This window comes from Propithecus coquereli, unplaced genomic scaffold, assembly GCF_000956105.1.
Source record: "Propithecus coquereli isolate 6110/MARCELLA unplaced genomic scaffold, Pcoq_1.0 Scaffold111, whole genome shotgun sequence".
NCBI classification, from domain to species: domain Eukaryota; kingdom Metazoa; phylum Chordata; class Mammalia; order Primates; family Indriidae; genus Propithecus; species Propithecus coquereli.
Genome location: NW_012135081.1, coordinates 7,031,593 through 7,044,293, shown reverse-complemented (window position 1 = coordinate 7,044,293; position 12,701 = coordinate 7,031,593). Strand labels below are relative to the sequence as shown.

The window sequence follows — 12,701 nt, the reverse complement described above, 5'->3', positions numbered from 1 at the left end:
AAAAAAAAAAAAAAAAAAAAATGGGCAAAGGACTTGAACAGACACATCTCCAAAGAAGATTTACAAATTGCCAATGAGTACATGAAAAGACGTTCAACATCACTAATCATCAGAGAAATACAAATCAAAACTACAATGAGATACCACCTCATACCCATTAGGATGGCTACTTATCAAAAAAGAAAAAAGAAAATAACAAGTGTTGGAGAGGATATAGAGAAACTGGAATCCCTGTGCACCCCTGATGATAATGTAAAACGGTGCAGCTGCTGTGAAAAACAGGATGGCAGTTCCTCAAATAATTAAAAATAGACTTACCATATGATCCAGCAATTCTACTTCTGGGTATATACCCAGAAGAATTGAAAGTAGTGTCTTCAAAAGGTATTTGTACACTCAGGTTCATAGCAACATTTTCACAATTGCCAAAAGGTGGAAGCAATCCAAGTGTCCACCAATGGATGAATGGATAAACAAAATGTGATATATACTGTACATACGATTCATCCTTAAAAAGCAAGGAAATACTGACACATGCTACAACATGGATGAACTGTGAGGATATTATGCCAAGTGAAATAAATAGCGACAAAAAAAAATACTGTATGACTCCATTTATACAGGGTACCCAGAGCAGTCAAATTCATCAAGACAGAAAGTAGAACAGTGGTTGCCAGAGGCTGGAGGGAGAAGGGAATGGGGAGTTGTTTAATGGGTATAGAGTTTCAGTTTTACAAGATGAAAAAATTCTGCAGATGGCTTGCACAGCAACGTAAAGGTACTTAACCCTACCTGAACTGTACACTTAAATGGTTAAGATGTAAATTTTATGTTATGTATATTTACCACAATTGAAAATAAATACCTAACTAAGAAAAAGAGTGAGAGGTAAGGAAACAGACTCTATACAGACTACTCTTTCAAGAAGTATGATTATAAAAGGGATCAGAGAAATGGGGCAGTAACTGGCAGGAGATATGTGATCAAAGCAAGGTTTCGTTTTGTTTTAAGATGGGAGAAACTGTAAGCTTGTTTATATGAAGATAAGAATAAAAAGAATGGAATCATGTTTTCCATGGGTAATTTTAGTTATAACTGTTAACGTTAATGATCATTTACTATGTGCCAGGCATTCATTACTTAATAACAGTACAATAAAGTAGGTTACTAGTATTATGCCATTAGATATGGTGCTGAGGGAGAAAAAGAAGAATCAAGGATAATGTCAAGGTTTTTGGTCTGAGCATGTGGAAGAATGAAATTGTCATTTACTGAGATGGAGAAGACAGTAAGAACAGTTTTGGCAGGGCAGGGCAGGAAGAGAGCAGGCAAGAGTTCTCTCTCTTTTTTTTTTATTTCAGCATATTATGGGGGTACAGATGTTTAGGTTATGTATGTTGCCCTTGCCCCCCCCAAGAGTTCTCTTTTAAATATGTTAAGTTTGGAATGTCTAATAAACATCTAAATGAAGATATCAAGTGTGATGTTAAAGATAGGAATCTGGAACGTGGGAGGTGGTCCAAGTTGGAAATATAATTTGAGAGTTGCCATCATATGGGTGATATTCAAAGCTATCAGACTGGATAACATTAGGAAAAGAGAAGTTTAGACAAAAAAGAGGCTCAAGGACTGAATCCTGGGGTACTCCAAGGGTGAGAGGTCAGGAAAATGAGGAGAAACCAGCAAAGGAGTATGAAGAGAAAAGGGATAGATATGAGGGGAAAACCAGGACAGCATGGTGTTCCATAAGCCAAATGAAGAAAGTTTTTCAAGGAATAGAGTAATCAACTGTGTCAAGTGTTGATGAGCTAAGAACAAAACATTTACTTAATAATATGAAAATCATTGCAGACTATCATAAGAGCTGTTTTGATGGAGTGGTAGGAGTAAAAACCTAATTAGATTGGGTTTAAGAGAGAATAAGACAAGTCTGACACTGTCAAAAAGTAGAGAGGATGTGAATCTACAATAAATTTTATACATTATGGAAACAAATTTGGTACAATACCTTGGAAAGCAATTTAGCATTATCTCCCAAAGCTGAATATTCATGTACTTCATGGCACTGCAATCCCACTCCTAGGTAGAAATCCAAGAGAAACTCTTGCACAAGTATACCACATATATGACAATGTTCACAGCAGCAATGTCAGGAATAGCAAAAACAAATAAAACCTAAAAACAATTTGAAAGCCCATTGGCAGAAGAATGGATAAATTATGGTATATTCACAAAGTGAAATATTATATAGTATTGAAAAATAAATAAACCACATCTACATGCAACATGAATAAATTGTGAAAAGGTAATATTGAATGTATTAACAAAAATAAAAACAGAAGATTATGTACCACAGTAAGACAATATGGTAGTGGTTGAGAGCATCGGCTCAGAACCAGACTAACTGGGTTAAAATCCCAGCTGGGCTACTCCCTAGCAATGTGATTATTAAACTCTCTGCAACTCATTTTTTCTCATCTATAAAATGGGAATAATAATAATGAAGTTGCTGTAAGGATTAGATAAGATAAAAATATATATAATTATATATTATAACTATATATACTTATATAAAGTACTTAGAATAATGCAAACAGGCAAATTATTATTCTTTCTTTCTTTTTTATGAGACAGAGTCTCACTCTGTCCCCCTGGGTAGAGTGTGGTGGCATCATCACAGCTCACTGCAACCTCAAACTCCTGGGCTAAAGCGAACCTCCTGCCTCAGCCTCCTGAGTAGCTGGGACTACAGGCGAATACCACACTTGGCTAATTTTTCTATTTTTAGTAGAGACGGTGGCTCTCTCACTCTTGCTCAGGCTGGTCTCGAACTCCTGAGCTCAAGCAATCCTCTTGCACGGCCTCCCAGAGTGGTAGGATTATAGGCATGAGCTACCTCACCCAGCCCAAACAGGCAAATTAAACATGATTTTAAAACTATGTTTTTGGGGGAGATTTCCAAAATGGTAGCATAGAAGCAAGCTAGCTTCATTCCTCCCACAGGAAACTAAAACTATGTTTTTAAAAAGGAACAGAATGATAAATACAAAATTTAGAACAGTGGCTACCTCTAGAGGAAGTGCAGGGGATGGGATGGAGAGAAATTCATAAGTATATGCAATTTATAGGCAACAAGTCTTGTCTAGTACTTGAGTTGGAAGGTGATTTCACAGATGTTCCTCTTATTATTATAGTTTATAACTATGCATAATCTTTTGTATTATCAAATAATATTTTAAAGATAATGAAAGAAAAAAGAATGGAAGGAAATAAATTGAAGACAGCAAGTATGCACAATTCTTGAATAAACAGCTCTTTCAAGATATGTTACAGTAAAAGGAAGAAGAGAAATGGGACAGCAGCTGGAGGAAGAAGTGACATCATGGATAAGGTGGGGGTTTTCTTGATAAGAGAAATAAGTCAATTTACATGCTGATATGTGATTATAAACTTCATCGATCTTCAATATAATCCAATAAAGTATATCAGTACTTTCAGATGAAGAACTCGAGGTCAGAAAGCCTAAGAAATTTGGCACTAGGTCACATAACCAGTAAGTGGCAAAGCCACATTTAAATTGAAAATACACACCATATTTCAGGATTTGTTTAGGACACAATGCTTAACCTTGATTTAGTACCTAACATTAGCTTAACCACATTATTAGGATATATTTTTTGAGTATCTACTAGATAGGCTTAAGATGCTATATTAGGTATATCAGAGAACAATGAACTGAACAACACCATCTCTACCCTTACTTACAGAACCTACACTCCAGCAATGAAGATAAGAGAATTACCTAAACGATTCTAATACAATGCCAAAGTTATAAGGACCATATAAGAAGTACAAAACATTACAGGGGGCCATGCGTGGTAGCTCACACCTGTAATCCTAGCACTCTGGGAGGCCAAGGCAGGAGGACTGCTTGAGGCCAGGAGTTCAACACCAGCCTGAGCAAGAGCAAGACCCCATTTCTACAAAAAAAGAAAAATTAGCCAGGTAGTGGTGGCACATGCCTATAGTCCCAGCTACTGGGGAGGCTGACGCAGGAGTATTGCTCCAGCCCAGGAGTTTGAGGTTGCTGTGAGCTGTGATGATAACACCACTGCACTGTAGCTGGGGCAACAGAGCAAGACTCTGTCTGGAAACAAACAAACAAACATTACGGGGGTTTGGGGAAAAAAAGTCCCCTTTGGGGCTGAGAAGTTGAAGAATTAACAGAAGCTTTATGTAGGAGGTAACATTTTTGCTGAACTTAAATAGATGGGTAGGGTTTTGAAAGGTGGTTTTGACTGTGAGTTCTTGAAGGGCCAAAATCCTACCTTAGCACACTAGAGCTCTTCAATAACTATGAGTGAAATAAGGAAATGAACAGAAAGAAAGGCTATTCCAGAAGTAAACAGTAAACAACAACAAAAAAGGATCAGAGGCTGAATAATAAGGCACAATAAAAACAAAAGGATCAGAGAGGCTGGGCGTGGTGGCTCATGTCTGTCATCCTAGCTATGATTGTACCACTGTACTCCAGCCTGAGCCACAAAGTGAGACTCTGTTTCTAAAAAAAACAAAAAACACAAAGACGAATTAAAAAAAATCACATATTTTATACAGGAAATACTAAGCACTAGACTACTGGGTTGTTGGAAGATTGTTCTGGCAGCAGGTATAAAATTACTTGGGGGCAAGGAGTAGGGGATAGAGAAATAGGAAGCAAGGAGATCATGAAGGATGTTTATTACAGTAGTAAAGATAGACAGTAATGAGGGCATAAAAATTAGAATAGTTGTGCTAAAAACGTAAAGGAGGGATCAATGGAAAGACCTTCCCACTAAACTTTAACAATTTGAGTTAACTTATTACTTATAACAGAACTAATAGCTGCCCCAGGCAGATGTTAGACCTATAAATTCTGAGTTCTCAGTTCTATTAAATTTGATTTAATGGAAACTAGAAGGAAAAGTAGTAAATACACAGAGAAAATTCTCTCTCCCCATCAGAAGCATAAGTGATTACAGTATTGTTTCCCATTCTCTTCTCTCTCCCCAGTAAACACTTTTGACAATGTCAGGTAATTCAAGCTTCTCAAAAGAGTGAGAATCTGGCAATATCCACCTGTGAGTCCTGCCTTCATCATTACCTTCTGCCCTGCACTGGTCTTCAATATATTAACATCAAGAAGAAATAGAAATTTATGCAAAATATGTTGGGGAAGGCAAATTATCCCAAGTTAACACAGTCCCTTTTCTTTTTTCCCAAAGGAAATTGTTGTTGATGTTATGAGGAGTTAAATTATACTAACACATGCCAGGGAGATGATGTCAGGGAAGGCGTGGTTAGGCCCTTTACAAGTATGAAATTCCTTCAGTCCCAAACATTTCCTCTTTCGATCTCACCTATACTCAAATCTCCCTACTGAGGCAACTCCTTCAAACACTGAAGAAACAGTGCTGAGACCCTAGAACTGGTCTTTTTACTTCAGCTTTTTAAAAAAATGAGCCAAGGCCGGGCGCGGTGGCTCACGCCTGTAATCCTAGCTCTCTGGGAGGCCAAGGCGGGCAGATTGTTTGAGCTCAGGAGTTCAAAACCAGCCTGAGCAAGAGCGAGACCCCGTCTCTACTAAAATTAGAAGGAAATTAATCGGACAACTAAACATATATAGAAAAAATTAGCCGGGCATGGTGGCGCATGCCTGTAGTCCCAGCTACTCGGGAGGCTGAGGCGGGAGGATCATTTGAGCCCAGGAGTTTGAGGTTGCTTTGAGCTAGGATGACGCCACGGCACTCTAGCTCGGGCAACACAGTGAGACTCTGTCTCAAAAAAAAAAAAAAAAATGAGTCAAGAGTTATTGAAGGCCATAAAAATTGATGTTTAAGGGGTAAAAATTTACTTATCAGGTACAATAAATACTATTCTGGTGGTGGGCACACTAAAAGCCCTGACTTAAGCATTATACAAGGTATCCGTGTAATAAAAACATTTGTACCCCCTTATTTTGAAATTTTAAAAAAACCGATTTTTTAAAAAACATACCACCTTAAATTATCTTGCAGAATCCCTTTTTGAAATGCATATTTACCCCCTTTTGTAACTATTTTCAATCCACAGAAAGGAACAGAAATTTAATACTATATCCTGAGAAAAGAATCTGCCTTTGTTAGGCACTTTACATTTGTTGACTGCATACCTATATTTACTGCCAGCCAAAAAAGAGTAAGAAAATTATGAGGCCAGCCATGGTGGCTCACCCCTGTATTTCCAGCCCTCTGGGAGACTGAGGCAGAAGGATCCCTTGAGGCCAGGAGTTCAAGACCAGCCTGGGCAACACAGCGAGACCCCCACCTCCACAAAGAAAAAAAATTAGTCAGGTGTGGTGTGCACCTGTAGTCCTAGCTACTCGGGAGGTTGAGGCTGGAGGACCACTTGAGCCCAAGAGTTTGAAGCTGTAGTGAGCTATATATAATGATACCACTGCATTCTAGTTTGGGTGACAGAGCAACACTTTGTCTCTAAAAAAATTAAAAATTTTTAAAAATTAAAAGAAAAAAGAAAACTATGATTGCCATGGGTTCCTCAGGAAACACCTTCCCTGATAAGAATTTCAAAATAAAATAATCCTACTTTTTAAAGTCAAGTAAATAAAACTAACACACTTTAAAATAAGCAAGTCACAACAGTGGTGTACAAATAGCAGCTTTTCAAATTGAAGTCACTGGAAATTATTTTTTATCCCACAAACTAGAGGTGATGACAATAAATTATGATGTAAAAATTCTCCTTATTTAAAGAAAACAGCATTTTTTTTTTTTTTTTTTTGAGACAGAGTCTCATTCTGTTGCCCTGAGTAGACTGCCATGGCATCAGCCTAGCTCACAGCAACCTCGAACTCCTGGGCTCAAGCAATCCTCCTGCCTCAGCCTCCCGAGTAGCTGGGACTACAGGCATACACCACAACGCCCAGTTAATTTTTCTATTTTTAGTACAGACGGAGTCTTGCTCTTGCTCAGGCTGGTCTCAAACTCCTGAGCTCAAACAATCCTCCCTGCTCAGCCTCCCAGAGTGCTAGGATTACAGGTGTGAGCCACATGCCCAGCCCAGCAGAAATGTACAATTTGTACTTTTTCAGAAGTTTGGAATTTGATTGTTCTTTATTTCAGTTTTTTTAATGTTTTAGACAGGTCCAAAAACTTTATTACATAGACTTGTTGTACTTGAGAAACCGAGATCTTAATAAATATGGCAAATAAGCCACTGTGAAAATTAAAACTTTGTCTTGGCATAGAAAAAAATCTGGAAGTATACATACACCAAACTCTTACCAGTTTGGTGTATGTATACTGTTACCAGTTTGGTGTATGTATACTGTTACTATTTTTCTTGAGGAGTAGGATCTGAGTAAGGACATACAGGACATGAAGGGAAGACTTTATTTTATAAATTTCTTTATTTTTTTTATTTTTTTGAGACAGGGTCTCACTTTGTCACTCAGGCTGGAGTACAGTGGCATCATCATAGCTCACTGCAACCTCAAACTCCTGGGCTTAAGCAATACTCCTGCATCAGCCTCCTGAGTATGTATATGTAGCTGGGATTACAGGTGTGAGCCACTGTGCCTGGCCCTGATTTTTAAAAATGAACAGGTCTTACATTTATTACTAAAAACTAATAAAAGTTATTTTAAAAATTTAACCTTGAGTATAAGAACTCACAAATTACAAAAGCAAATGCATCTAAAACATTTCCCAAAACAGAGAAAGAAACACATTATACCCTACTTGTCAACAAGAAGACAAAAAGCCGTGTAGTAATGCTTTAGTTTAAAAACACCCAACAGGGGCTGGGTGTGGTGGCTCATTCCTGTAATCCCACACTTTGGGAGGCCAAGGCAGGAGGACTGCTTGAGTCCAGGAGTTTGAGACCTGCCTGGGCAACATTGTGAGACCCTCAACTCTACAAAAAAAGGAAAAAAAATTAGCCAGGCATAGTAGCATGCGCCTGTAGTCCCAGCTACTCAGGAGGCTGAAGCAGGATTGCTTGAGCCCAAGAGTTTGAGGCTATAGTGAGCTAAGATCACATCACTGCGCTCGAGCCTGGGCAACAGAGTAAGACCCTGTCTCAAAATAAATTAAATTAATTCATTAAATGTTTAAAGATCCAACATTCACATATCTCTTTCTCTCTCTGTCTCTATATATACATATACACACACACACAAGGAGTTGCAGGAGTTACATACAGAGCCACAAAGTAATGCACATATACAACATTCTTAGATGTCATAACATTGACTTGTAAGAACCCAGAGAATTCTTGACACATTAGTAATTATATGTCTACTTTCCCTAGCCCCCCAACCCATCCAATGATTCCTAAATTGTTTCCCAAACCTTACAAGTTATTAGGAAGAGATGTGAGATTTGACTTCAACCCATATGTGATAGATTTAGAAGCTAGTTAAATGTTTCCTATACTCTGAGAGGGGAGAGGGATTGGAGAGCTAAGAAAACAGAAGATTTTAGATAGCTTCCAATACATGAAACCCCTAATAGGGAAAAGTTAATTTAGGGAATTCATTTTACTTTATTTTAATGGGTTCTGGGTAACCTAAGAGACTTACAAGGGAAAAAAAAAATCAGGAAGAAAACTTTTATACAGTACTATATAAGGTTTGAAGAGAATAAACAGATGAAATATTTCCCTTTCAAATATATATAAATACATATATAATATATATTTGATTTTTCATGTATATGTATAATATATATTTGATAAAGTGCTATCAGTATATACAAACACATATTGATAACCAATAAATATGTATGAACCTGTATTTCTTTTTTTAAGTAAATTCTATTGTGTATAGCTAAGCTATACAACATGTTATAGGATACATATAGATAGTAAAAAGGTTACTCTAGTGAAGCAAATTAACACTTCTATCATCTCACATACTTACCTTTTTGTGTGTGTGGCAAGAGAAGATCTACTCATTTAGCACGAGTCCCACATATAGTACGATGCTATTACCTATGGTCCTCATGTTGTACATTGGATCTAAAGACTTGTTCATCTTATGTATCTGCTGCTTGTACCCTCTGACCTACATCTCCCCATTTCCTCTTCCCTCTACCCATATTTCTTAAGGTTATAAACAGAATAAATACCACAAACTAACACTCATAACCCAACATTAAGTGTTTGGGGTCTAAATATTTACCCACTCCCTTGATCAGACACTATTGTGTTTAAATCTACCTATAACAGTCTCTTCAGGTACAAGAGAAAGCAGCAGGAATCTTTCCCCACCCTCCAATATTCCATTAGATGAGCAAAAGATCCCTAAATGTCTATGACATGTTTTTTTCTTCAAACAGCTACAACACCCAGAGAAGGTAAGGGGTCTTCCTGCTACAGCATGAAGTTCCTCCTAATCAGCACTATGTGCTCTGAAATGCCAAAAACCACCAAAGATATTCCCTGGCAAATGTGGGGAAGATTGTCCATCTCTCCCCAGACTGCCCATGTGCTCAAGCATAGCACAACTCTCTGGCAGCCACGGGTTAATCATAAAGACTCCAAGGATCCCTGCTGAGCCTGGCTATCTGCAGAGTTCCAAGTATCAGCTAGATAGCAAGACCCAAAGAATCACAGAGCTTTCTGCCTTAATCCCAAAGCACACTGTCTCTCAAGACTCCTTCTCTACAGGCTGGGTGGGGTAGGGTCTGTAGTCTAGAAGAGTACACCCAATTCTTGATGAGCTGTTGTGATTTTAGTGACTATCTGTGATTTCAGTTATCTAATAATGCCAGTGGTATGGGGAGGAAGGAAGGTAGAGTAGGGGAGAATGGAAATAGTTAATCAAAAGATAAAACAACCTTGGAGGGGTGGACTTGGGGCTAGGATCTGAGATGACATATTATCCCTGTGGAGATTGGTACATCAGCATGAAGTCAAACTAACTTCATTTCATAAGGACACAAACTTTCAAGTTTGGTTTGCTTTTAATTCCCCCACCTTCTCAGGCCTCACAGAGACTGTAAATTCCTTGAACTCCAGAACCAGGTGAGAAAAGATGCAGAAAGAAGTAGTGGAAAAGAGAGGCGCTGAGAGGAGAGAGGAATCCCGTTCCCCTCTTAAAGAAGAATGTTAAAACCAAGGGCACTCCCAGATCCCCAGAAAAGGAAGTTGCTAGATACAAAAAAAACCCCCGCTTTTCCCTACCTTCTTGTTGTTCCTGTTATAGCCAAAAGTCGAAATCCCAGGCCTGGAAGTCACTGATAGCAGCATTTTCTCTTTAATGTTAGGCAGCTGAGAGAGAAGAGGGAGAGGGAAAGGGAGGAGGTGAGAAAAGGGGGAGGGAGGAGGGAAGAGAAGGAGCAAGGGAGGGAGGGAGGAAAAAGGGAGGAGAAAGGGGGGAGAACAGGAGCAGGAGAGAAAGATATGAGGGGGGGCTGTGGGTAGAGAATGAGCTGGGGCAGCTCCTCTACGTCACAGAGAGAAGTTAACGCAGTCTGAATGAGGCACTTCCACTGGGTCCTAATGCCCAAGATGTTATTTTTCGTTTGTTTTTCATAGTCTCAACAGTTAAAGCTAGAAAAGAAGAGTTCTTAAGTCTAACCTCTTTCAAATTCATCCCTTTTCCTCTAGGAACAGATTCTCACAGAAAGACAATGAGGGTTTTTTTCCCCCTTAGATCTCAGCTATAAGAAGATTTCAAGCTGGATTTTAAAGGAGCCACTGAGACACTGCCTTGGAGAACATGCAAAGAAAACCATACTGAAATAGTGTGTGAGATGAGCACAGGGCTTCCCCTGCTTTACATTTACAGTGATCTTAATGCTCAAAGAAAGAACAAACGGAGAACACCAAAAAGCAAAACAGAGTATGGGAAATAACTAGTTTCAGATCCTTAGATAGTTCTGTTTCTCTTGGGTCACACTGATGGGCTGGTGCCCCTCACTCCTATTTCAGATGCTCTGAGGAATTAATTCATACTTAAGGAATTATCAACTGGATTAAATCATGAAACTCGGTGCCTAGTTGTTTCTTTAACAACTGGAAGCTACCATATTTGACTCTTTTTCCCACTATTTCCTCGTCTTTAAGATCCATGAAGCTGAAACTATTAGAGTAACTCACTCACCAGACCTGGAATTTATTTCCGGATTGAAGTTCAGAGTTGGAATGTTTGCTTCAAGTTGTCTCTGAGCTGTTAAAAATAAATAAATAAATAAATATTTTAAATGCATATACTTCAAAGAGAAGAAAAATACAAAATTCTTAGGAAAGAAGAACATAAGAGTCAAGAACCTAACGCAATTGCAATAATACTTCTAAGTTTCGAAGGAATATCCTTGTAGGAGGAACAAGAAAAGAAACTTACAGGAAACTCAAAATTTAAGAATGATACTCAGTAACCCCTAACAATCCAAGTGGAATAGAGATGTAGAATGAAAGCCTTCAAATCCCTTCATAAAGCCACTTTGCTGCCATCATAAGTATTCTCCTGAGACATAAATTAACCCTGTCTGCTTTGTCACAACAAACATTAAGCCCAAACCTTCCCTGAAATAAAGTCCTGGTATGTATCTATTCTAGTATTCCTGTCACTTTTTTTGCTGATAATAGAACAGACAGTATTAACATTCTGCAGAGTAAATACACATACCTCACCCCCAATCTCTAACTTTGATTTCCAGTAGGACAGGAAGTGCCTGCTCAGCTCAAGAGACAAAGGAAGGGTGGGAACAGCCTTAATGTGGGAATTGCAACTGAGACTGGAAACACAGCAGACAAATGCAGTAAATAAATAAATAAATGCATCTCTCAGTGATACCATATTTTTTTAAAAAGTCCCTTTTCTGCCCACAGAGACATTCATTTTACAGCAATTTATCCTCACTGTGTAGGCACTTGAATGATATCTTCTCCCTTATCCTAACAACATGGTACAGAAACCTTCCTCTTGAAGGCCTGATGCATACAGGCAATCAAACCAATTTAATTTTTTAATTCTCATTTTTTTTGGAAGCTGAGTAATTTTTTTTTGTAGAGACAAGATCTTGCTACATTGTCCAGGCTGGTCTCAAACTCTTGGCCTCAAGTGAACCTGCCACCTTGGCCTCTCAAAGTGCTGGGATTACAGGGACGAGTCACCGTGCCTGGCCATATATTTTTTTTTAATAATAGTCTTCCTGATGGGCGTAAAGTGGTATTTCATTGTGGTTTTTTGTGTTATTGTTAAGTTGACAATTTATAATTATGTAAATTTATAGGATACAAAGCAATGTTATGATTTATAAATACAATGGGGAATAATTAAATAATTATTTAATTAAATAATTAAAAGCTGATTAATACATTTATCATCTCAAATACTTGCCATTTTGGGGGGTGAGAACATGTGAAATTTACCCTCTTAGCAATTTTGAAATGTACAATATGCTAGTACTAAATATATTTACCACACTGTACAACACATCTCAAAACATAATCTTATTCCTCCTGAGATTTTATACACTTTGACCATCATCTCCCCACTTCCCCTACCTCCCAGTCTCTGTAACCACCTTCTCCTCTCTGTTTCTATGAGTTGATTGTTTCAGATTCCACATATAAGTGAGAGAACATGCAGTATTTGTCTTTCTGTGCCCGGCTTATTTCACTTAGCATAATGTTCTCCAATTCTATCCATGTTA

At 38.2% G+C, this 12,701-nt stretch overlaps 1 protein-coding gene across 5 annotated transcripts in view; it reads right to left on the bottom strand.

Moving 5' to 3' along the window:
- The window catches only part of RBMS2 (RNA binding motif, single stranded interacting protein 2), a 101,259-nt gene that overhangs the window by 66,893 nt on the left and 21,665 nt on the right, over positions 1-12,701 (bottom strand). For 4 of the 5 annotated variants that reach the window (XM_012650931.1, XM_012650921.1, XM_012650905.1 and 1 more), the window contains exon 1: positions 10,225-10,357. In XM_012650931.1, the coding sequence (XP_012506385.1) occupies positions 10,225-10,290 (66 nt within the window). In that variant the 5' untranslated portion in view covers positions 10,291-10,357. Of the gene's footprint in view, positions 1-10,224; positions 10,358-11,146; positions 11,213-12,701 lie in introns of those variants that run through there. The other variant, XM_012650940.1, reaches the window with a different exon arrangement.